Genomic DNA, 24,682 nt, shown 5'->3' on the forward strand with positions numbered 1-24,682 from the left:
TGGATTGGTTGCCTCCTGCATGCACCCCAACCAGGGCTGGGGATCCGGCCTACCGAACCCGAGACCCTTCAGTCCATGGGCCAACGCTCTAACCACTGAGACAAACCGGCCAGGGCAAAACTTTGAATCTTGATTTAGCTCTTTAGAGAGTACCTACTTACTCCCTGGAATGAAGTTGAGGACATTAGTGATTCCACTTACATTTCTATTCACCTTGCCTCTTTCATACTATTTTCTGGTAATTTATTATTTTTATGTTGCCATGGTGAATAATAAATACATCTTCCACATGTGTCAGTTGGTTGATTCTAAAAGCTAAAGAATAAAAACCAACATCGCCTGACCAGGCATGGCTCAGCGGTTGAGCGTCGACCTAGGATCCACGTGATCCGGTCAGGGCACATGCCCGGGTTGCGGGCTTGATCAATGACTCTCTCATCATTGATGTTTCTATCTCTCTCTCTCCCTCTCCTTTCCTCTCTCTGAAATCAATAAAGATATATTTTTTAAAAAAACAAAAACCCAACATCTACAATATGGTTATGTAAATATTTTTCAGGACACAACAAAAATCATGTAAATGGACCCAAAGGGAAAAATAACCACAAACTTCCTTTACTTGATTTGCTTTTTCCTATTAATCAAGGAAAGTCTGTATCAGCACATATAAGCTGAATGTCCCTATAATGAGTGGTTTCATGTTCTGGCTTCCTACAATATTTTTCTCATCTCTGTACTGGTCAATAGAATGTTGCATTATAATTTATCAGCTCGCATAACTATCTACAAGCCAAATGGTTTTAACTTCTTTTGCCCTGTGTGTGTGTGTGTGGGGGGGGGGAGACTTGAGGGAGAGAGACAGAGAGACACTTGAGTGTAAAATGAAAGCTATGAACATTTTCCATAATTCACACAGAAAATTCTGGGTATAGTTTCAGGAGTTTTATAGATCTCCCCCTGGACCCCAAATAAAAACCTCTGTTCTAAACAGTATTTTCTTAAGGGCAAGATCTTGTATTATTCTTGTGTTTCTAGCATCTAACTATCCAAGATAGCAGTAAATAAATATTTGTGTAATTATTATTATTATTATTTTTTAATGTTTTTATTGATTTCAGAGAGAGGGAGGGAGGGAGAGAGAAACATGGATATTAGAGAGAAACATTGACTGGCTGCACCCCGCAGGCCCCCAACTGGGGATGGAGCCCGCAACCCAGGCATGTGCCCTGACTGGGAACTGAACCTCAATCTCCTGGATCCTAGGTCAATGCTCAACCTCTGAGCCACACCAGCCAGGCTGTAATTATTTTTTAATTTAAATTTTTTAAATTACATTTTACATTTAATATTATTTTGTATTAGTTTCAGGTGCACAGCATAGTGGTTAGACAGTCATATACTTTACAAAGTGCTCCCTCCCAAATTTCCAGTACCCACTTGGGACCATACGTAGTTATTACAATATTATATATTCCCTATGCTATACTTTACATCCCCATGAATATTTTGTAACTACCAATTTGTACTTCCTAATCCCTTCACGCTTTTCACTCAGTCCCCCAACCACCTCCCCTGTAGCAACCATCAGTCTGTTCTCTATATCTATTGTTTGGTTTGTTTCTATCTTGTTTGTTCTGTTTTTTTGTTCTTTACATTTCACATATAAGTGAAATCATATGTCTTTCTCTGACTGACTTATTTCACTTAGCATAACACCCTGTAGGTCCACTCATCCTGTCACAAATGTTAAAACTTCATTCTTTTTTACGGCTGAGTAATATTCCACTGTATATATGTACCACCACTTTTTTTGTTGTTGTTAATCCTCACCCAAGGATATTATTTTCCACTTATTTTTAGAGAGGCTGGAGGGGAGGGAGGAGGGAGAGGGAGAGAGTGATTTTTTAGAGAGATTGGAGGGGAGGGAGGGAGAGTAAGAGAGAAACATCCATGTGAGACACATCGATTGGTTGCCTCCTGCATGCACCCCTACCTGGCTGGGGATCGAACCTGCAATCCAGATACATGTCCTTGACTGGGAACTGAACCCTTGACCCTTTGGAGCTTGGGCTGACGCTCTAACCACTGAACGACACCAACCAGGGCTGAACCACCACTTTTTTACCCACTCGTCTACTGTAAATAATGCTGCAATGAACATTGGGGTGCATATATTCTTTTGAATTAGTGTTTTAGGTTTCTTTGGATATATACCCAGAAGTGGAATCACTGGGTCATAAGGCAGTTTCATTTTTCATTTTTTGAGGTACCTCCACACTATTTTCCATAGTGGCTGCAGCAATTTGCATTCCCATCAACAGTGCACTAGGGTTCCTTTTTCTCCACACCCTCACCAACACTTGTTTTTTTGTTGACCTATTGATGGTCGGCATTCTGACGGGTGTGAGGCGATATCTCATGGTGGTTTTAATTTGCATTTCTCTGATGATTCCTGATGTTGAGCATTTTTTTCACACGTCTATTGGCCATCTGGATGTCCTCTTTGAAATGGTTTTGTGATTTTAACACCATCGGTCTTCTAGCTCCGAATTGCTTTCCTGACTGCAACCCTGGTAGGCTAGTCTATTTCGGTTTCCATCTTTGAGAGGAATATAACACGCACATTGATGGCCTCTCCCATTCCTTAAAACCACATGATGGTTGTGTATCAGGTGCGGGGACGGTTATGGAGGCAGTGTGTGCAGCGTGCAGACGCTGCAGCCAGGGTGCCTGGATATGGGTCTTACCTAGATTGGCACCGCGGCACGGAGACAATCCCTACAACGCGGGGCTTTTGCACTATGAAATGGGAAAGCAGCAGCTGATCTATTATCATTACTATCCCCTGACAGGTCATAACTGGAGCTTGCCATGAAGGACGAGGCTGGGCCAGCTGTCTCCAAGTCTTTTCTGTCTAGAATTCTACAATAAGTTCTGAGACAAATACCTCAGCTCTGACCAGGGCCTTTTCTGAGCAGCGGTCACTTGGGAATCCAGGACCCGACACGCGTAAACCACCTACGAAACCGTCGGCCCTGCGCGTGCGCAAAGGTGCCTTCTCGCCGCCCCCCCCCTTTCTGTGGTGAATGGACTGTTCCATTCCTGAGAGATGGTGACTGGAGAGAGTATGGAAGGCTAGGCTTGGAGGGACAGGTGCGTTACTAGTCGTTCTTGCATTTTGCTGAATGAGTGGCAACTTTTTATTTATCTATTTCTACCCTGACGCCTGCGACAGGCTTCTGAAAAGAGTTTGGACCGGCTTCACCATCCACCCTCCCCCTCTCAAGTTCGGGGACGTTAGGGCTACCCGACGTGACGGCCAGGTACGGAAGCCCAGAGGGCCCCGCCCCCCTCTAGGGGACCCGCCCCGCCGCCTCCCGCCTCCCAGACACCCGCAGATTCTCCACCCCGCGGAGCCCCCGGGCGGCTCCTCCTGGTCTCCGCCCCGCTGGCCGCCGGCGCGGGACGTCAGCGCTGCCAGCGTGGAAACGGCGGCGGGGCACGGGAGGCGGAAGTAGCGCCTGGGATTGCGCGCTTCCCTCGGGCTCCGCCGGCCGCCACAGCCATGGACGCGTCCCTGGAGAAGGTTCGTACCGGAGGCGGGAGGCGGCGCTGCGGCCCGGGTCTCCACCTCCCGGGCGACTGTTTCCCTGTAGCGAGCTGCCATTGTGACTGGGGAGGGGGCTGGTGGTTAACGGGCCCCACCTGAGGAGGCCTGGCCGCGAGGGGCCTGGTTACGTCACGGGGCCGGGAGTCTCTCGGGTCCTCGTGGGCCGAGAAAGGCTGGGCGGGGTTCTGCCCCCGGCCGCGAGCGCCCCGGAGCCCACCGCGGGGCCGACCCTGGGGCCTGCTTGAGCTCGGCTTCCCATTTGGATGACAACTTACGGCCCCAGAAGCTCCTGGAAAGAAGCCCCAGTTGTTTGGGAGCCAGCAGGAAACCTGTAGGTTTTCTGTGGTTTCCAAGTTAGGAAGGAAAAACACTGAAGCAGTGGTTTTCCAGTTTTAGCGTGCCTAGGGATCACCTGAGGTTCTTGGTAAAAACCCAGGTTTTCAGTCCCGGTGTCCGAACCTGTGGGGGCCGGGACTGGGATCTGCGTGTTTAACAAGTTCCCCACGTGATTCTGGTGCTGTAGTTTGTGAACACAGGTTGAGACCCCGGAGATCAAGGAAGGGGTGGGTCTTCTGTAGGTTTTGGGAATTGCTACTGCTCCACAAATTTCTGGCTCCCCCTTTCCCTGGCGAGGGGGAGACCCTCGTATCAATCTGAAATCTGGTAGCAGCGCTTTCCTCTGGTTTTCCGTTGGGGGAACTGTAGCATGATGTACCTGGCTGATTGCGCTGGCATGTGAAATGGATTCTAATTGTCCCGGGTTTAGGGCTTGTAAATGACAACCAGTGCTTGGATCTCTTCATGGATACCTACCTTTAGGACCTGATGTTCTGCCCTCCCTTAAAGTGTTTCTCTCTGTTCAAACTCGGGAGTCTCTGCTTGTCCAGACCCAATTTTTCATACACGCGGAATTCAGGAGCAATGTAAGTGCTTTAGGACTGCATTTTAATTTTGAACTGGCAGAAATAACATATTTTGTCCTTTGTCAGTGCAACACCTGCTGTAGATTTGTTAACTTGTCCCTGGAGAGTTGAAGGAAGTAATTGTACAAGTTCAGCCATATGTCTTCATGTGCACACAGTGGTATAGCCCACACCTAGGCTGTTTCTCATAAATTGGGGAGAATGTAATCAAGAAAAGAAAATAATATTTTTCTTCCATTGCCTTACTGGTGAATATTTCGTGTTTTCCTGGCTAGGAAGTCTTTCCAGGCTTTTGATTAACACAGTGTCCACCTTTGGGTACTTTGAGTTTTAGTTTGGATCAGTGATTCTCAACCACGGGCAGTTTTGTTCCCCATTTGGCAATGTCTGGAGAAATTTTTTATTATCGTAACTAAGGGGTAGGGAGGAGCTGCTTGCACTTTGTGGGTGGTAGCCAGGGACGCTGCCAAGCATACTACATTGCACGGGACAGCTCCTATACAAAAGAATTATCTACTCAAAATGTCAGTGGTGCCCTGCCGGGCGTGGCTCAGCGGTTGAGTGTCGACCTAGGATCCAGGTGATCACGGTTCCATTCCCGGTCAGGGCACATGCCTGGGTTGCGGGCTCGATCCCTAGTTGGGGGTGTGCAGGAGGCAGCCGATCAGTGACTGTCTCATCGTTGATGTTTATCTTTCTCCCTCTCCTTTCCTCTCTCTGAAATCAATAAAGATATATATTTTTTTTTAAATGTCAGTGGTGCTGAGGTTGAAGGCACCATGATCTTGATCATGTGTGTAACACCAATAGTTGAATACAAAATAATACTAAAAATGTCCCTTCAGTGTTTTCTTTCCAATTTCATGAGAAGATGGGATGGGCTTTTGTCATTTCAATTAAAAACCTAAAGAACTGGGGCGATCTTTCCTCAAGAATAGTTCTTTGTAGGCAGATCTGCAAAACGGAGTGGGTTGGAATCCTGCTTTAATTATTTTCTGACATTTGATTAGTAGATTAGAGTGGTTGCTCTCTAAATGTTAATTGATGATAAAAGATCTTAAATTCTCCAAATGAAGATCTGAAGAGGTACTGAAACTCCAAAGTTCTTAAGACTGGAGCATTCACAAAAATTGCAGTGATCTTTTAGGAATTCAGAATGTGTGGGTTGGAAATTTCTGTCTTAGGCCAGTGCAGAAATTCTGAATGTAAGTTTTTCAAAACTAAGACTGTATTATTTTTACATTTCCTGAAGCAATAGAGGGCCTTAGGTGTCATAAACAATTTTTCTTAGTGCTGAGTGGGCAGAAAAGAAAAAGCATTGCTATAATATGAATATTGAGGAGTTTATGTTCTGAAAAATAGTTTCAATCTAAAACATTGAATTGTGTCCATTCCTGTTTCTTTGAGAAATAGACTATTCTAAGCTAAACTCTACATCGATAATATAAATTTGAGAACTATTTGAGCAGTTCTGAATGATCTCATTTAAAACGGATACTTGCATAATTTATACCTGCTACAGACACCACAATGTTATTTGATACCCATCCTCTAAAATTTCAAGTAATCTCTCTCACTTTAAAAATGTAGTGTGCTATCATCATTTAGTAGAATCACTCAGTACATTTCCTTTGGTCCAAATATAATCATGTGTTCTTGCTTTTTCTTTAGGTAATATGTAGATGTGCAGGCCGGGGATAACATTTTCTTGCTTTTTTTCACAATACTATCAGTTTTCTTCTTGTATCTGAAATTAATGATGTCTCAAGAAACCAGACAGGTTAATTGAAGGGGCCAGGAATTCAAACTAGAAGAGTAGGAGTAGGAGCCTTAGCCCCCCGATACTGCATGTCCAATGTGTAAGGAATGAGGCCCTCCCTATAGCATGGCCTTATAGTGCTTGCTTATGTTAATATTCAAGTTTTTAAATGCCCACAGGAAGTAATTAACCAGATGTTGGATTTCTTAATAAGTTATCTACACACGTAGATAACTGCTTTAAATTTGTAAAACAGCCCAGACCTTTTCCTCTTGCTTGGAAAATCTCATTATTCCTGGGTATTATGTTTAGACAAGGTATATTGCAATTTGTTTTGCATTTACTTTAATTCAAATCTTGAGTAAACTTAGAGCAGGGTTTTCCAAAGTAGCACTCCTGACATTGGGCTGGATAATTCTCTGTTGTGGGAGGCTGTTCTGTGCATTGTACTGTTGAGCTGCATGCCTGGCCTCTACCCACTAGATGCCAGTAGCACCCTCTCCCCCCAGTGTGACAACCAAAAGCCTCTCCAGATGAAGCAGTTTTTCCCTGAGGGTGGGAGGAATTGCCTCTGGTTGAGAAACACTGACTTAGAGAACTTAGACCTGCATTGTCAGCTATTTTAGCCACTAGTCACATTTAGCTTTAAATATTTAAATTTAGGTTAATTAAAATTAAGTAAAATTAATTCCGTTTCTGTCACACTAGCTACATTTCAAGTGCTCAGCAGTCACAGTGTGGCTTTTGGCTAGTGTGGCTTCTGGACAGTGCAGGTATAGGACATTTTCATCACTACAGAAAGTTCTGTTGGACAATGCTATAGAGTGAGGCCAATTTATCTGTTGTATATCTAATTCTTTTCTCTAAAAAGGCAACTTTGACCCTAACTAACTACAATCCAGTCTAATTCTTTTCTCTAAAAGGCAACTTTCTGACCTAACTAATTACAGTCCAATCCATTTTTATTTCTTGTACTCATCCTGGGCTAAATTTTCTCCCCTTTGGACCTGATTTCGGAAATTTCTTTATCACGATACTGTTTATAAGGTACAGAAGGAGCATGAATGGAACCTTCCTGATCATTACTGATAAGGACTACCAGAATTTCTATTCCTGCTTTTTACTTTAAATGCACACAAAAGAACCCCTAATAGCCAAGCATACCAGTTTCTGTGTATGCCTTTTAGATTCCGCTCGTACATAGAATGGGAGGCTTCTGTGAGGAGATGATAGCCTGTAATTTTAATGTTTGTTTAAAGCTGATCCCTATATCATTGTAAGGTTAGGGTTTTGCATACAGATGCATGGTGGCTAAGATGGTAAATGATTATCAAATGCTGGGTGTCAGAGAAAACATAGTAAGTACAAAGTTCTGATCCTAAAAATGTGTGGCCTTGGTGATTCTTGATTTATTTAAGATAGCAGAAGTAGTCAGTAGCAGAGCTATTAATGGTCCCCAGTCCCACGTGTGTTCCCCCATATCTAGGTTTATGAATTGTAATTATAGATGGGAGTTGGTTGAGCTTAATGTCATCTGTTTTCACCTAAAGCAGAAGCCTGGTTTGACTTAGAATTTTATTGAAGGCCAGCTATGGTCAAAGCCCAGTGCTGAGTGATGAGAAAGACACAGGGTGAAGGAGTCATGATCTCTGCAAGAGGTTGCATTCTGGTAAGGGGTGTACATGTTTAGACAAGTCCTTGTATAGCAAGGAGGGGTAAAAAAAATCACAGAAAATAAGAAACAAATTGAGGGGGGCGTTGTGCATGGAGTGAGTGACCAGGAAAGATTTTGTCAAAGAAATTTTTAGTTAGAATATTTAGTTCAGAATCATGACTTTTCTAGAGTTGTTTAAAAATGTAAGTATAGCCGTGGCCGATGTGCCTCAGTAGGTTGAGCGTTGCATTGTGCACCTAAGGGTTGCCCATTTAATTTCCGGTCTGGGCACGCGCCCAGGTTTCAGGCTCCATCCTGGGTGGGGGGCATGCAGGAGGCAGCTGACGGATGTTCAGCTTTCCCATTGATGCTTCTCTCTCTCCTCCTCCTCTATTCCTCTCTCTCTAAAAATCAGTCAATAAATTTTTAAAAAATGTAAATATAATGTAGATTTTTACTTTATAATTGCGTCTCATTATTGCTGGTAGGATGTAGATTAAGGGAAAGGAAAGCCATTTCATCTTTTGAAATTAAATCAGATATAGAACAGACACCACCAATCACTTTGAAATGTCCAAAAATTCCTTTCAGAAATATAATAAGTCCATTCTTTCCAAGCAATATTCAAGGGCCATGCAGTTATTTTGAATCTAATTTTTTTGTTTATTTAACTTCTATTACTACTACAATAGATTTTTGCTTGGTGGCAAGTGTTAAGTATTTAACAGTCTTAAGGTGGATAGTCCTTGTGGTCTAGTCTGGAGCCTGGTCCACATTTTATTTTAGTGGAAAATGCATTCTAAGTTTAAAATGACTGAGGGAAGAGCAAACTTTTCTAATATAATTTTTTCCCTATCTGCAGAAAAGCAGAAACAGCAAAATAAAGCCTTTAGTTTAAAAATGCAACTCAGTGATATTAAATATTTAGCTACAGCCTGGCTGGTGTAGCTCAGTTGGTTGGAGCAGCATCCTGTATACCACAAGGTTGCTGGTTCAATTCCTTGTCGGGGCACATATCTAGGTTGTAGGTTCAATCTTTGGTGGGGGTGCATACAGGAGACAACCAGTGGATGTTTCTCTCTCCTTCCCTCTCTCTCTAAAATCAGTAAAACATATCCTCAGGTGAGGATTAAAAAAAAATTAGCTTTGGAGCCTTTCAGGATCCTATTGAGACTGAACTACTTATTGGACTGGACATTCTATTAGGTGGAAACATGAAATTGCTCTTTTTGTGCATTAAAAACAATTGAATATTGGCAGTTTCACAGTTCAACCTTAAAGGTCTGAAGATTTATAGATATACAGAGGCTTCAAGAACTGATGGCTTCCTTTCCTCAGAATTCTTACTATATTTAAGATAAAGCTGGCAACATTAATCTTACATAATTCTAATTCAGTTTTGGAAATAATGATATTGGTGAGGATAATGGATAGCTTTAACTTTCTGATCTGATCCCCCAACAGTCTTAGAATCACTCTCTTATAAGAAGCATATCTCAGTGAAACACGTATTTTTTTTCCAGTGACTATAGCATGCTTCTCTTTAAGCAATTTAATTTTTTATTCCGAATAAGTGTGTGATTCCAGATAAGCTAATAAGCATTTTGAAATAGAGCTTGCCTGATGTGTGGTATTTTTCCATCTGTGTAGTTACTGGGAAGCATTTACTCATGATATAATGTCTAAGTGAATTGATTCTCCAGAAGTAGTAGTCTCTAGAAATACATTTTTTGAAATGTATTCCTAGCATTCCCAGCACTTATTTTAAGACAAGTGATTTGAATGCCTTTTTTTCCCCTTCCACATACTTCTACCTATGATAGATTTGATCAGTATTACTAACTTTGCTGCTCACCTCTGCTAGATTTTTACCTCCATTGTGCATTTTTGCCCCTTCTTTTCCCATGTTATTTTCTGCCTCTCTTTTTGAGAAATTTGTAAGGTTAAATACTAATACCTTATGCAATATTTGCATATCTTTTCCAACTAGGAATATTATGATACTCAATGAGCCAGTAATTACAGTGTCTTCACATTCTCATAAACACACTCAATCATAGAGTCCATGATCATTAAAAATGAGATTTTTCAAGAGTATCCAGTTCTGCCCTAGCCAGTTTGGGTCAGTGGTTAGAGTGTGAGCCTTCTGACTGAAGGGTCCTGGGTTGGATTCTGGCTCAAGGGCAGGGACCTCAGTTGCAGGCTTGATCCCTGGCCCTGGTCAGGGCATGTGCTGGAGGCAACCAATCAGTGTGTCTCTTTCACATCGATGTTCCTCTCGCTCTGGCTTTCCCCCCTACCTGCCCCTCTCCCTCTCCTTCCCCCTTCCTTCCACTGTCTCTAAAAAGCAATGGAAAAATATCCTCAGGTGAGGATTAAATAGAATGATAATAAGAGTATCCAGTTCTTAGAAGACAGAGACCAAAGTGCCCTGTTTTTGAGTAAATACTTCTCTGTTGAAATCAGGCAAAAACATATACAAATGTAGAAATTGAGTCTCCAGTAAGGTAAGCCAGGTTTGCAAGGCACTATATCAACTTTCCAGAGAATTCCTTTTGTTTTCTCTCATCTTTGACTCATGAAGAACAGCTGTGTTCCTAGAGCAGCTGCCACTGTGTTCTTGTTGCTTTCAGAGGTGAGTAGCATTGGGGGTACTAGTGCTAGATAGTAGGCATGGTTTATGTTTTCATGTGAGAGGAAAATAATAGGACTTTTGGAGAATTGATAGTTGCATGAGTATCAGAATCCAGGATTAACCTTGTTGAGAAAGTTGTTAGAAATACAGCAATCTGTAGCTTTATTGGATCTCTTTGAGCAGTTGAAGAAAGGTAGTGACTTTTTAATACATCTAATGTATACATTGTAAACTAGTATTTAATAACACCAAGGTCTTGTGTCTGGGATGAGCAACTGATAGTTTTACATGCTTGTTTTTCTTCTGTTAATAGTCTTAGAACCCTGCCACCCACCCATTATGAACATTCCTCTCCTGAAAAAAGTTTATCGAAACAACAGTATTATATACTCCTATTATTGATGAATGTTGCGGTTTATATATTTTAAAATTACATTTTAGACTTCCTTTTTCCTCTTTTCTGAAACCTGCTTCTCTTTAAAGATTTAGCTCTATATTTCCCAAATAGCAATTATTCATATACCATCTTTGTGAATTTTGTCATGTCTGTGTACCACTTGTACTATTACTTAATATTTCTTTTAAATTCACTTTAAATCAGTATGCCCTCCTTCTAAATTGAGGGACAGCGCTGTTGGTTAGAGTATCATTCCGATAGGCCAAGGTTTCAGGTTCGATCCCTGGTCAGGACACATACAAAGAATCAACCAGTGAATGCATGAATGAGTGGAACAACAAATCAGTGTTTCTCTTTCTCCCTTCTTGTCTCTCTCTCAAATCAATAAAAAAAAATAAAAAAATCAGTCAATGAATGCGTAAGTGGAACAACAAATCAATGTTGCTCTCTCCCCCAACCCCTTCCTCTCTTTCTCTAAAATCGATAAAAATTTTTTAAAAACAGGGACAATTTATATACAATAAAAATACCCACTTTAATTACACAGTTTGAATTTTGGCAGGTGTATACAGTCATATAACCACTAGCATAGTGAAGATAGAGAACATTTCCATCTCTCTGAAAAGTTCCTCTGTACCCCTTTTCAGTGGACCCCAAATCTTTTTTCTATCGCTACAGTCTCCCCACCCTACCCCACACCCACTTTTCCCTTTTTTTTTTTTTTTAACAGCTTTTGCTAAACAGTAATGTCTATGAATTTAGAATTTGAGGAGTTGTTATTTTTTCCCTATTCATGTGAAAGTAAATGTGTAATTTTTGTTTTCACACTTTGGAAACTACTGCTTTACAATCACTTTAAAAAAATGTTCTGCCCAGCCAGGCGTGGCTCATCGGTTGAGCGTCGACCTAGGATCCAGGCGATTGGGGTTCGATTCCCGGTCAGGGCACATGCCCGGGTTGCGGGCTCGATCCCCAGTTGGGGGCGTGCAGGAGGCAGCCGATTAGTGACTCTCTCATCATTGATGTTTCTATCTCTCTCTCCCTCTTCCTTCCTCTCTCTGAAATCAATAAAGATATATTAAAAAAAAAAAATGTTCCTTTTCTCAGCTTCCAAGCTTGCTTAATCAAGCCTTATATACGTTGCGTGGCACTGTAACAGGTACTGTGGATACGAAATGCGAATAAGAAAGTAGTGGCTCCCCTTCCTTTAAGCTTATGGAGGCATGGCTTTTAGTTTTAAGGAACCACCTAATAAATATACATTTTTCTTAGAGCACTTCTTGACTTAGAACCTAATATTTTCCTGCAGCTAGATAACATTTTATATTTTGCATTGTCCAATTAACACAACAAGCGCGTGAGTTTCTACAGTATTGGAGGCACATCATATTCACATTGAATTCACTCAAATTTAACTATAAACGCTATTTTTTCTCCTCATCACTTCAGTTCGTAAAAGAGAGTAGAAGGAAGAACAATTTAAATGTAGGCCAGTCCACTGAATGAGTGTGTGTGCTATAGAGAGAGACTCACATGGGGGATATGAAGCTGCAGTTCCCTTCTGTTCTTCACAGGAACTGCAGCAATAAGGCACACAGCAAGGAGGTAATGCAATACCAAATAAAACGTATTGCACACCTGTACTAAGTACAGTAGGCAGTATAAGGAGAAAAGGCAAATACACTTCAAGACGAAGAGCAGAACAAGAGAACTGTAGCTATTTATAATTAGCTGATACTATGTAGAGATTCAAGGCAATAAAAATTCTGTGGAGATTCAGAAGAAAAAAGGAAAAGGAATGTGATGAGTGTCTTAGTTTCATGTGGCTGCTGTAACAAATTAGCACAAACCGGATGGCTTAGAACAATAGGAATGTATTCTCTCTCAGTTCTGGAGGCCAGAATTTGAAGTCTATCACTGTGCTGAATCAATAGGAATGTATTCTTTCTCAGTCCTGGAGGCCAGAATTTGAAGTCTATCACTGTGCTGAATCAAGGTGTTGGCAGGGTTGCTGCACTCCCTCAGAGACTCTAGAGAGAGTTCCTTCCTTTCTTCCAGTGTATGTTGTTTGCCAGCGCTCCTTCCTTAGTTTGTGGCCCCATCACTCCAATTTTGAAGCAAGATTCTTCAAATCTCCCTCTGCTCCATCTTTACATAGCTTTTGTGTGTGTGTTTGGGGGGGAGGGGGTTATGTTTAGTCTTCCTTTACTTCTCTCTTATATAGATGTGTGTGATTGCATTTAGGGCTCACCTGAATAATTCAGGGTAGTCTTGCCATCTCAAGAACTTTAACCTTAATCATATCTGCAAAGTTTTGCCATAAAAGGTAACATTTACAAGTTCCAGGGATTAGGGTGTGCATATCTTTTGGGGGACCATTTTCAGCCTAGTGCAACAGTAAAACAAAGCATATCATACACTTTTCTGAACCTTGCTTCTAAAAGTGAAAAACTGAGATAACCTAAGAGTCTGTTAATTCAGGACTGGTTTAAATGATGGTACATCACCACTAAGAAAAATGAAGTGAACATGGAACCATATTCAGTATAAACTAAAAAAAACAAAGACAAAGCAAGTTGCAGAGGGGCATATAAATAAGGTGAAAATTTGGAAAGATATATGTCAAACTTAAAAGTAGCTTCCCCTGGGGAGTGGAACTGGTGGACTTTTTTATACATTTGTACTTTTGCATTTTAAAATCAAATATGTACTTTATAATAAATTCATGTGTTTTGTTTTTCTGATGAATTATGTTGTAGAAGTAATGGGGATTATCAAAGTTGAACCTTTTAAAAATTTATTTCCTAGATAGCAGATCCTACATTAGCCGAAATGGGAAAAAACTTGAAGGAGGCTATGAAGATGCTAGAGGACAGTCAAAGGTGAGCCTGTGAAACACAAGTGACCCTGTTAAACATGTTCAGCCTGTTATGAAACTGGTAGCCCTGGTTTCTTGCTGTTATAAACACCTCTGGGTTTCAGAATGTCACACTTAGCTCCTGCTGACTTTGAAGCTGGTATTTGTCTTGAGTAGAAGATGCTTTGTAATTAAAGGATTTTGAAATTGAGGGGCAGGACTTCTAATTTTCAGTTCTGCCTATTAGGAGTTTCATTTACTTAATATATTGATTTGAATCTATAAATATTTCTTACCGTGGAACAAGGTCATATAGGGCATCAAATAACCAAGAAATGGGTTGAGGTATTATTTTTTCATGTTCTTTTCCTGAAATTCAAATTATACCCCATATTGGGGGCTGGGGTAAGGGAGGAGCAGGAGGGAGAGATGCGATAAATGTGTTTTAAATTCTACATCAGTTACTAAGAGATTATAGATAACATCGGCACATGCTTGCATGCTCGGATGTTAAAAATTTGATATGATAAAGTGAACAGTTTTGTATTTCCTTTAAATTAGAAGAACAGAAGAGGAAAATGGAAAAAAGCTCTCGTCAGGGGATATTCCAGGGCCACTCCAAGGCAGGTAGGTGGAAATGAAGATAAGTATCTTTAGTTTGGGTATACATTTTCTTTAAACCAAGATTTTACCATCATTGATTTACAATTTTAGTTTTAATGAGTAAAAAGCAAATTTAGAGTTATGAGCACTGTAACAGTAGGAAAACTGAAATGCTGTTGGCTGGTTGGTGATAATGCTGAACCTGCCTGCTTTTCCCCTTTCCCATTCAGAATTGAATACAACATCATGCATCAAAAGCAGTGTACACATTTATAATTACAACTTGAATATACTTAGTTTATCCTTGAAACCTATAATCTGCATGGTAGACTGAGCTTTATTGTGAGAGATAATTTAATTTGATAAGATTTATTTTATAATACAGTAAAATGAAAGGAAAATGTCAACTTTAACCATTTATTGGCAGAGTGATTTATTTTTTGGCAACAAAAGCAAATTTGTCAAGTGTTTATGGTTTGAGCTAGCAGGGAAAATATCAGAAAAATAAGTAGCTATTTGACTAAAATTTTCACAGGATGTTAGCACTCAGTGTGTAATTAAAATTTCAGCCCAGCTTCCCTCATACAAGTTTTGTGTTTTTTTTATAACCAGGAAACTGCACATAGGTAAACATTACAACTCCCTTAAATTGTCCTTTGACCTGAATATAAATATATGTACAAGGTTGCAAAAGGAAAGTGTGGAGGAAGGATCACAGTGTGCCAATAAATGGCACATCTAACACACCCAGATACCAATATTAAAATAGGCACTCCTACTTGTAGCTTGAATGGTGCTGACTTAAAGCCCTCTCTATGTGCAGTGTGTTCTACAGGTCAAAACACGAACCAAGTCCTATAAATCTCCTCAGGGAGTTAAATTTCCTGAAGGGAATTAAAGAGTTCTACTGATCCCACAGAAGATTTCCTAGAAGAGATACCACCAAGACCATGTGCAATTCTCAGAATGGGAGGGCATTAACAAACACTACTGGTCAGGCATATTCACACTTAGTGCTAGTAGCCAACACCTGAGATAGCACTAAGCCAGGCATAGCGTTAAATGCTTTACATGCACTGTCTGATTGCACTCTCAATTTCTTAATGTAGAGGCTCACGGAGTTTCAATAACTTGCTCAGGGTCCTGTGGCTAGGCACACAGCCTAATCTCTACACAGTGTCGAAGGACCAGATCCCCTCTGGTGTGTGCATCAGCACCTTGGGAAGGGTGGGTATCGAAGCATTGTTTTGACAGTGCTGCTTTTTTCAAAGAGAGAACTTTTTATTTGTCATATTCCCGTTAATGGAGTGATACTATTTTTGCATTACATGTGTTCAGTTTGATGTTGTTTACTAATTCGGTCATTCACATTCTTCTCAGAAGTTTTCACCACCTCGAGTGATGAGCACTTAGTGACATATCTTGGGTAGAAGTAAATCTGTTTATACTCTAAGCAGATCTCCAGTTTCCCAGCTTGGGGAAGAGGTGGAATAAGTGATGCTTGCATTACATGTTTAAGTCTGTTAGAATAAGCAGACAAGATGCCTGCATGGAGGGAAATTATACCAATGATATTGGAATATTCTTGCTGCTTCTGTGACCTTTAGTATCTTATAAGGACAGTTTTGGCTCTTATGACATATTTATCCTCCAGGAAAAACATGAACAGGTAGAGAAATATTACTTAAGCAATATTGGTGAAATTTAAAAATTTCAGTCTCAGATTTAAGTAGAAGATTTAATTAATCACAAGTAAGATTGTATTCAAAATTCCAGCTAATAACTTGAGGTTTGTTTTTAAAAGATGTATACAGTATTTCAAACACATTCTTACTCAATTAAAAAAAACTTAACAGAGCTAGTTTGGATGAGAGAAATAGAGAGTGATGGGGGATGTGTGCTATTTCCACCTGCCCATCAATTCTTTTTTTATTCTGCAGTGGACAAGATATGGTGAGCATCCTCCAGTTAGTTCAGAATCTGATGCACGGAGATGAAGATGAGGAGCCACAGAATGCCCGGTAATGGAGAATGACTGGCAGATTCTCTTTGACAGTATTACGTGTTCTTGATTTTGAAAGTGATTGCATTCTTACAAGTTGCTGAAATAATGAGCTATGTTTCATTCAGAGTTACATATGATATTAAGAGGATGTTCATTTTTTTCTTTTCAGAGAGACATTTATATATTTTAGATAATATATTTTGTAAAAGGAAGGCATTTACTAATCCTCGATCCTGTAGTTTTTATGGAATCATTTCTTCTGCTTTGCGCTTTTCTGCTTCTGATTGCTAAGAATTGCTGCAACTGAACTGATTGGTGGCGGGCCATGTTGTCTGTTAATAATCCATTTGCTTTATTTTTATTTTCATCTACTTATTCAGTTTCATTTTCTCTTTATTTTAAATTTAACTTTTTGGAATAAGTAATGCATTCTCCTGGTTCAAATTTCAAAGATAAAAAGGGTACACAAAGGCAGTTTTCTTTCTTACCTCTGCCTGCCTTGTTCTCCTCCTTAGAGATGGACAACGTGTTTCTCGGAGATATTTTATGTGTATGTATACACAAGCAAAATGTCTTTACTTGCCCCCTCCAGGACATAAATACTGTGCACATTGTTCTGTACCTTGCTTTTTCTGTTTATGTCTTGGAGTTTATTGCATATCAGTACACAAGGAGTTTTCTCCTTTAAGAGCTGTTTGGTTTTACTTTGAATGGATGAACCATATTCTATTTAACTGGTCTCCTTTTTGTGTTTTACTGTTGCAAGCATTGCTGCAGCTAATAACTTTGTACATGTGTAATTTCTTAGAGAAGCAAATGTTTCTGGAGATTAAAGTTCTAAAGTGGGATCGATGAGCCAAATAGTTTGTGTATTTCTAATTTTGATAGATATTGCCAAATTTCCCTCCATGGAACCTGTGCAGTTTACTGTCCCACCAGCACTATATGAGTGTACCTCTTTCCCCACACTTTTGCCTGCAAGAGTTTTAGCAGACTAAGGGTCGTTGCCTGCCTGATAGGTGAGAAATGATATTTCAGCATAACTTTAATTTGCATTTCTCTTATGAACCAGGTTAAGGGTCTTTTTGCATGTTTTAAAACCCATTTATATTCCCTTTTCTATGAACTGTCTCCTTTGCCCAGTATCCTGCTTATTTTTTTTGGCTTTTTAAAAATTGACAGTTATTTTTTTTAAGGGAAATTGGTTCATTCATTTTAATTATATATAAAGCAATACCTAGTTCCCTTTCAACTTGCTATATTATTGTTATAAATAACTATATAATACAGGGAATTCATCTTCATCTAATGATTTTTTTAAAAATTGTTTTCTGCACATTTTAGTTCTACCCTCCATTGTTCTTATGGTTGGTATTTAGTTTTTAAAAATTTTTAGGAGAAAGTTTTTCACAAACAATTGCTATATTTAGTAGATACTCAATAAAAAGAAGGATATTTATCTCCTAGGAATTAATTTTTAAAATATTTTTCTTCCCCAGACTATCAGTACCTTTATAGGCATTGAATTTTCTAAATTTATCTGAATTTGTGCCTTCTAGGCCATTAAGTGGATTTCAGTCTGACAAAAATTTCTATGGGCCCTGGCTGGTTAGCTCAATTGATTGGAGCATCATCCCATAACCCAAAAGGTTGCAGGTTCAGTTCCTGGTCAAGGCACATACCTATGGGTGGGTTCAGTCTGGGAGGTGATCGATCGATATTTCTCTCTAACATCGATGTTTCTCTCTCTGTGTCTCTCTCCTTCTCTCCCTCTCCCCCCCTTCCTCTCTCTAAAAAATCAATAAAAATACATATAAACATATCCTTGGGTGAGGATTAAAAAAAAAAAAAGAAAGAAATCTCTGTGGAATCCTGTCTCAACGTTTTATTTCTTTATGTTTTTTAGTAATCCTTTTTTAATCTAATGAATTTTGATTAACAGAATCCAGAATATTGGAGAACAAGGCCATATAGCTTTGTTGGGGCATAGTCTGGGAGCTTATATTTCAACTCTGGACAAAGAGAAGCTGAGAAAACTTACAACTAGGATACTTTCAGACACTACCTTATGGCTATGCAGAATTTTCAGGTAAAGACATTATGAGTCCTTAGTTTCTGATAAAGATATTTATGAGTTGTGTATAGACTGTGACAAATCTTGTCTGGAGCTATACTACCTGGGCTCATATCTGCCTCTTTCCCTTCCTCTTGGAAGGGTTACTTAACCTCTCCATTCCTCAGTTTTCTCATCTACTAAATGGGGATAGCATTAATATCTATTTCATGGCATTGTGAGGATTAAATGAGCTAATGAATTAATACATGTAAAGAGCTGAGAACATAAGCACATGCATGGTGGATAATGTCAGCAGTTCCCTATTTTTAAAATTGCTAATTGGCACATGTCATTAGAAGGTAGAGCAATGAAACAGATTAAAATATTTTTAAAGCATGGCTTGTGCTTTAGTAGAAAAGAAATGCTGTCATAAGGAACATGAGTGTGTGTTATAAAATAGAAATTTGCTTTATACTGTGATAATGATGGCATTATTAAGGAATTAGAGCCAATTAAGGATTTAGTAGAAGACATAGGACCAGTAGTATTTTTGTGTTATTGCTTTTATGGAAAAGGAATGTTTGCCTAACATTGGAACATTTAACTTGGGAGACTCACTTTCAGATGTTGGGAAAGAGGTTGCCCTGGCTTGAGTATAAGTTTGCCTAACTATATTGCAAAAAAGTTTTCTTCTATTCTGATAAAAATCTAATGCCTGTAATTGAAATTTTCTCTCCCTTCTTCTCTAGGCGGTTAAGGATAGTAAAAGGTCCCAAGCAGATAATAGTGAAAAGGCTGACTAGGGTTTTTTAACAATTTTATTTACTGTGGATGTTTTAGAGCTAGAACGCTGTCAGGAACCATGCCTGCATTATCCAGTGCTAGCCTTCATGTAGAATAAGCCAAAACCGTGATCAGTCTTTTTATATTTTAGGGATTCCTGTTCTCTACTGATTTTCATAGTTTCTGCTTTTTATGGAGTTGTGGGTGGACACAGGATCATTGCCTCTGTTCCTTATAACCTCCAGCTGTAAGGAGTTGTCAGCTATCTAAGATTAGGGTAATTCCTATCTCCTTTGGCTGATCTAGGTGATAGTTTCTAGGCTGAGAAAATAATTACTTCCTTGATTACAAAACTGCTATATAAAATCAGAGTTAGAGATAAAAACATATTAATATATGGGTGTCTCTTAACAGGTATGAAAATGGCTGTGCTTATTTCCATGAAGAAGAAAGAGAAGGACTTGCAAAGATCTGTAGGCTTGCCATTCATTCTCGTTATGAAGACTTTGTGGTGGATGGGTTCAATGTGTTATATAACAAGAAACCTGTTATATATCTTAGTGCTGCTGCTAGGCCTGGCCTGGGCCAGTACCTTTGTAATCAGGTAATGTGGTGTAAGGTGGACATTTTAAAGATTAGATGTTTCACTCTGTCCTGTAACTTTTTAAAGTGTGTAGGCCCATTTCTTTAGCTGCTGTTCTTTTCAAGTGAAAAGAAAGATAGATTTTTTTATGTGCTTGTTTTGTCACTCTAAGAAACCATGTAAATGTATATTAATGAAATTAGATATGTACTTTTTTTACTTACCCAAAGGCAATCACAGTCAACATTTTACTTTCTTCTTTCTAGACTTTAATCAGAGACTGTATGTGTGGTTTTACATGGTTATATGTGGCTTTTTTCACTTAACACGTGCATAGCATGTGTTAACAATTCTTTAAAGATTATTTTTAATGTCTTCATAATATCCCTTCAAGTGAGTGTATGGTAGTATTTTAGTTTACTGTTTCCCCCTTGAACAATTAGAATGTTTGCATTCTTTTGCTTTCTATGACCGTTTCTGTGACCAGTATTAATACTCTTTGTATAATGCAGTTATGGACATTTTTGTGCATAAAGCTTTGTCTATATTTAGGGTTGTATTTCTCAGATAGACTTTCAGAGTCAGTCTAGAATTACTAGATCAAAGAGCATTACCATTTTTAAAGTTCATAGTGCATGTAGCCCAATTAGAGGACTACCTTGAGGCAAATTAAGTCTCTCGGCCAAGAATGTTTTAAGGCAAAACCCTTAGGATTGAAGGGTTTGTCTTTTTTAAAGTGAAGGAATCCTGGAGAGATAGATGAAGGAAATACAGGGACTTCTGTTGATTCTGAGCTGTGGTCACTAGTGGCAAGAAATCATGTCTTCTTCTTGAGGGTGTAAAAAAAATGGGGAATTTTGTAATATCCCTATAGAAACATGGAATAAAATGCTTGTTGAGTACCTACTGCAGGCCAGACTCATATGGACCTGAGGCTGTCTTGGGACAGCAGTCCTATCTTTAAAAGATGTGTGATGGTATTCTGTTAAATGAGAAAGGCAGGTGGCAGAACAGTATATGAATGTTCATGTTTTAAAAAGTGCTTACATGCTTATATGAGTATATTTATACCTAGAAAATTTCTGGAATGTTACATTCTAACCTGTTAACTGTGGTGGATTAGTGGCTTATGTGGGGGCATTTACACTTTTAATTTCTATATATATATTTTTTTATTGTGTGTTTTATTTGGGTTTCACTTTTTTTTTTTTTTAATATATCTTTATTGATTTCAGAGAGAGGAAAGGAGGGGGAGAGAGAGAGACAGAAACATCAATGATGAGAGAGTCATTGATCGAACCCGCAACCCGGGCATGTGCCCTGACTGGGAATCGAACCCTGATTGCCTGGATCCTAGGTCGACGCTCAGCGGCTGAGCCACGCCCGTCCGGGCGTGGTTTCACTTTTATAATTTAAAAGATAAATCCTCTTTAAAACAAAGAGTATGAATAAAGTGCATGTTAAATTTTTGGCTTTTAAATTCTGCCAAGCCTTAGTTATATAGAACAATAGACTGCAACTGTTTAAAAATTTCTAAAACTATAAATTCCTCAAATATTTTGAAGCTAGGGGGGAAAAAGGATTTGGAAGCTAAAAGTGAATATAAAATCTGACAATTGCTATCTGTATAACACTGACTTCATTTCTCTGCAAGTCCATGTTTATTGATTTTTAGGAGTGGATGGACCCATAAATAAGGTATTCTTTGAATGCTTTCGCTGGTGTTGCTGATATTTAGAGGAAGGACCCTAAATTATCCCCCAAAATTCTCAGGGTTTGATTGTTTCCAGTTTGGACAAGTGTTTTGTTTTTTTGGTATATAGAATATACCAAAGATAGTTACTCATTTAGTTAACTCATTTAGAAAATTTTACATTGTCTCTGCCCTCTTACAAGACATCTCAACTCCTGGAAATTCACCCTTTTTTTTTGGCTTAACTTTCTGTGTTTTTTTTAAAATATATCTTTATTGATTTCAGAGAGAGGAAAGGAGAGGGATAGGGAGATAGAAACATCAATAATGAGAGAGTCACTGATTGGCTGCCTCCTACACGCCACCGACTGGGGATCAAGCCCGCAACCCGGGCATGTGCCCTGACGAGGAATCGAACCCCGATCGCCTGGATCCTAGGTCGATGCTCAACCGCTGAGCCACGCCCAGCCGGGCTGGCTTAACTTTCTAGATGTACTTTAACATCTGTTTATAATAAGAGCTCCCAAGAAGAGAGATTATTTAAAAAGAATAATAGTGACTTGTCTTGGAGCCACAATCTTTTGAGGGCAAAAGTGAAGGGTAACAGAACTTTCTTGTAAAACTGTATGTTCCTTCTTACAGCTTGGCTTGCCCTTCCCCTGCTTGTCGCGTGTGCCCTGTAACACTATGTTTGGATCCCAGCATCAGATGGTGAGTTCTCCTTTTGGTTTGTAAAATAATATGGAATTGTATTTTGAAACTGTTTCTTCCTTTCAACTGAGTTCTGTTTGCTGGCCTCCAGATAATTATTAGTTTATTCATTTATTGCTTTGATCTTCCCATTGCAAACTGAAGCCAGAATAAAAGGCATAGGTTTTGAGTTTCTGAATTTCTTTTTCCAAGATAGTTTGATTCTCTGTACATTAATTCAGATGCATTACTGAGTAATATTAGAGATACATTTTTGGCTGGTTTTGGGGGGCTGAGAGAACATTTTCTTTAAACATATATGTTTAAAACTAGAAAATGTTGGCTCTGTATATGCAGTTTTTAACTTTAATCACACTTAACTGATTTTTCTAGTTAGTCTTCAGGAAAACTGATTTTCATATCTATGATTACAGAAACTAGAAAAATTGTCAAGAATTGATTTGAGTAATTAATTTTGAGAGTCATGTGCTTCTTTTGGAAGTTGTAATTTTTCACTGAATAACTTTTATTCTGGTTGCCTCATGTTTTTATAGTTTGTCTTTTAATCCTAGGATGTTGCCCTCCTAGAAAAACTGATTAAAGATGATATAGAACGAGGAAAGCTGCCCCTGTTGCTTGTTGCAAATGCTGGTAGGTATCATGAACCTGAATCTTAAAGCATTTTAAACCTATAAGAGACCTAAAAAAGACCACATCTTAAGAAATGTTTGTGTCACATGTTTAAGATAGTCTGTATGAGCATTGTGGTAAGAATTATAACAGTAAAATTCGCTCATTTGATTTCCTTTCATTGTTGGCTTGTTTTGGGAACTATTTAGGTTGTGTGTATATACTTTTTCATTTCGGTTGTAAGTGCTTCTCTACTCCTTCATGTGCTTCCTTTCTAAGTTGAATTTTTAAATGTCATACTTAAATGTGCACCTTGTAGACAACAGCTGCTCTGCTTACCATATTGTGTTTAACATTGTGCTAAAGTTGTAGACAGTGCAGTAGGCAAGAATAATAATTAAATAACATACAGATTGAAAAGGAGAATAAACTGTCTTTACTTGCAAATGGCATGATTGTACAGATAGAAAGTTGTAAGGAAATCAAAGAAAAGCCATTGGATCTAACAAGCAAATCTATTAAGGTTGAAGGATTTCTGTATACTAGCGATGAATAATTGAAATTGAATTTAAAATGCCCTTCATAATAGCATCAAAAAAACGAAAACTTTATGGATAAGTTTAAGAAATATATACAAGATGTATACACTGAAAACTAGTTGCTGAGAGAAATTCAAAAAGACCCAAATAAATGGGACAATATGCCATGTGCATGATTGGAAGACTCAATATTAGTAAGTCAAGTCTCCCCAAATTAATCTATAGATTCAGCTTAATCCATATCAAAATCTCAGTACATTTTGTGGAAATTGGTAAATCTTACTGAAATTGATAAGCTGATTCTAAAATTTATATGAAAATACAAAGGATCTGAGAATAGCCAAAATAATTTTGAAAAGAAAAAAATTGGAAGACTTTCCATATCTGACTTTTAAACTTATTATAAAGCTACAAATAACCAAGAGAGTGTGAGATTAATTGAACAGAATAGAGAGTTCAGAAATAGACTCACATGTATATGATCACTTGATTTGAAAAAAATTTTTTTTTACAAAGATGCCAAGGTAATTCAGGGAGAAAGGATAATCTTTTCCACCAGTGGTCTTGGAACGTTTAGATATCCATGTGGAAAAAAATTAAACCTTAATGCTTACCTCACTCTGTATACAAAAATTAATTATAAATGGTTCATAGACCTAGCCATATGAGCCACAACACTAAAACTTCTTGAAGAAAATATAGAAGATCTTTGTGATCTTAGATTAGGCAAAGATTTCTTAGGACACAAAAGGCATGAACCATTAAGTTCGACTTTATCACAAGTTAAAAACTATTGCTGTTCAAGAGACCCTGCCTGTTAATAAAATGAAAAGGCAGTTACAGACTGGGGGGAAATATTTCCAGAACATTTTTTTGACAAAGGACTTTATCAAAATACATAAAGAAGTTTTACCATTTAGTATTAAGGAGACAAATAGTAGAGTTTTTAAATGAACAAGAAATTTGAATAGACACTTCACCAAAGAAAATATATGAATGTTTAATCACTTAAAAGATACTTAACATCATTAGTCATTCATGAAATGCAAATTAAAACCACAATGAACTACTGTTACATATCTGCTAGAATGGAGAATATTAAAAAAATACAGCGCCAAATGCTGGTGAGAATACAGAGTAACTGGAACTCTCATAACACTGCTGGTTGGGAGCAAATAATGTTACAGCTACTCTGGAAAACAGTTTGGTAGTTCCTCAAAAGGTTAAACATAGAATTAGCATGTGACCCATTAGTCCCACTTGTA

At 38.7% G+C, this 24,682-nt stretch overlaps 1 protein-coding gene across 1 annotated transcript in view; it reads left to right on the top strand.

Moving 5' to 3' along the window:
• The first annotated feature begins 3,486 nt into the window (after nt 1-3,486).
• The window catches only part of PDXDC1 (pyridoxal dependent decarboxylase domain containing 1), a 49,921-nt gene continuing 28,725 nt past the window's right edge, over nt 3,487-24,682 (top strand). The window contains exons 1-8 of the mRNA XM_016196230.2: nt 3,487-3,586; nt 13,787-13,860; nt 14,397-14,462; nt 16,379-16,459; nt 18,386-18,532; nt 19,697-19,886; nt 22,201-22,269; nt 22,821-22,899. Coding sequence (XP_016051716.2) covers nt 3,566-3,586; nt 13,787-13,860; nt 14,397-14,462; nt 16,379-16,459; nt 18,386-18,532; nt 19,697-19,886; nt 22,201-22,269; nt 22,821-22,899 — 727 coding nt within the window. The 5' untranslated portion in view covers nt 3,487-3,565. The remainder of the gene's footprint in view (nt 3,587-13,786; nt 13,861-14,396; nt 14,463-16,378; nt 16,460-18,385; nt 18,533-19,696; nt 19,887-22,200; nt 22,270-22,820; nt 22,900-24,682) is intronic.

Source organism: Miniopterus natalensis, chromosome 3, assembly GCF_054644295.1.
Source record: "Miniopterus natalensis isolate mMinNat1 chromosome 3, mMinNat1.hap1, whole genome shotgun sequence".
NCBI lineage: Eukaryota > Metazoa > Chordata > Mammalia > Chiroptera > Miniopteridae > Miniopterus > Miniopterus natalensis.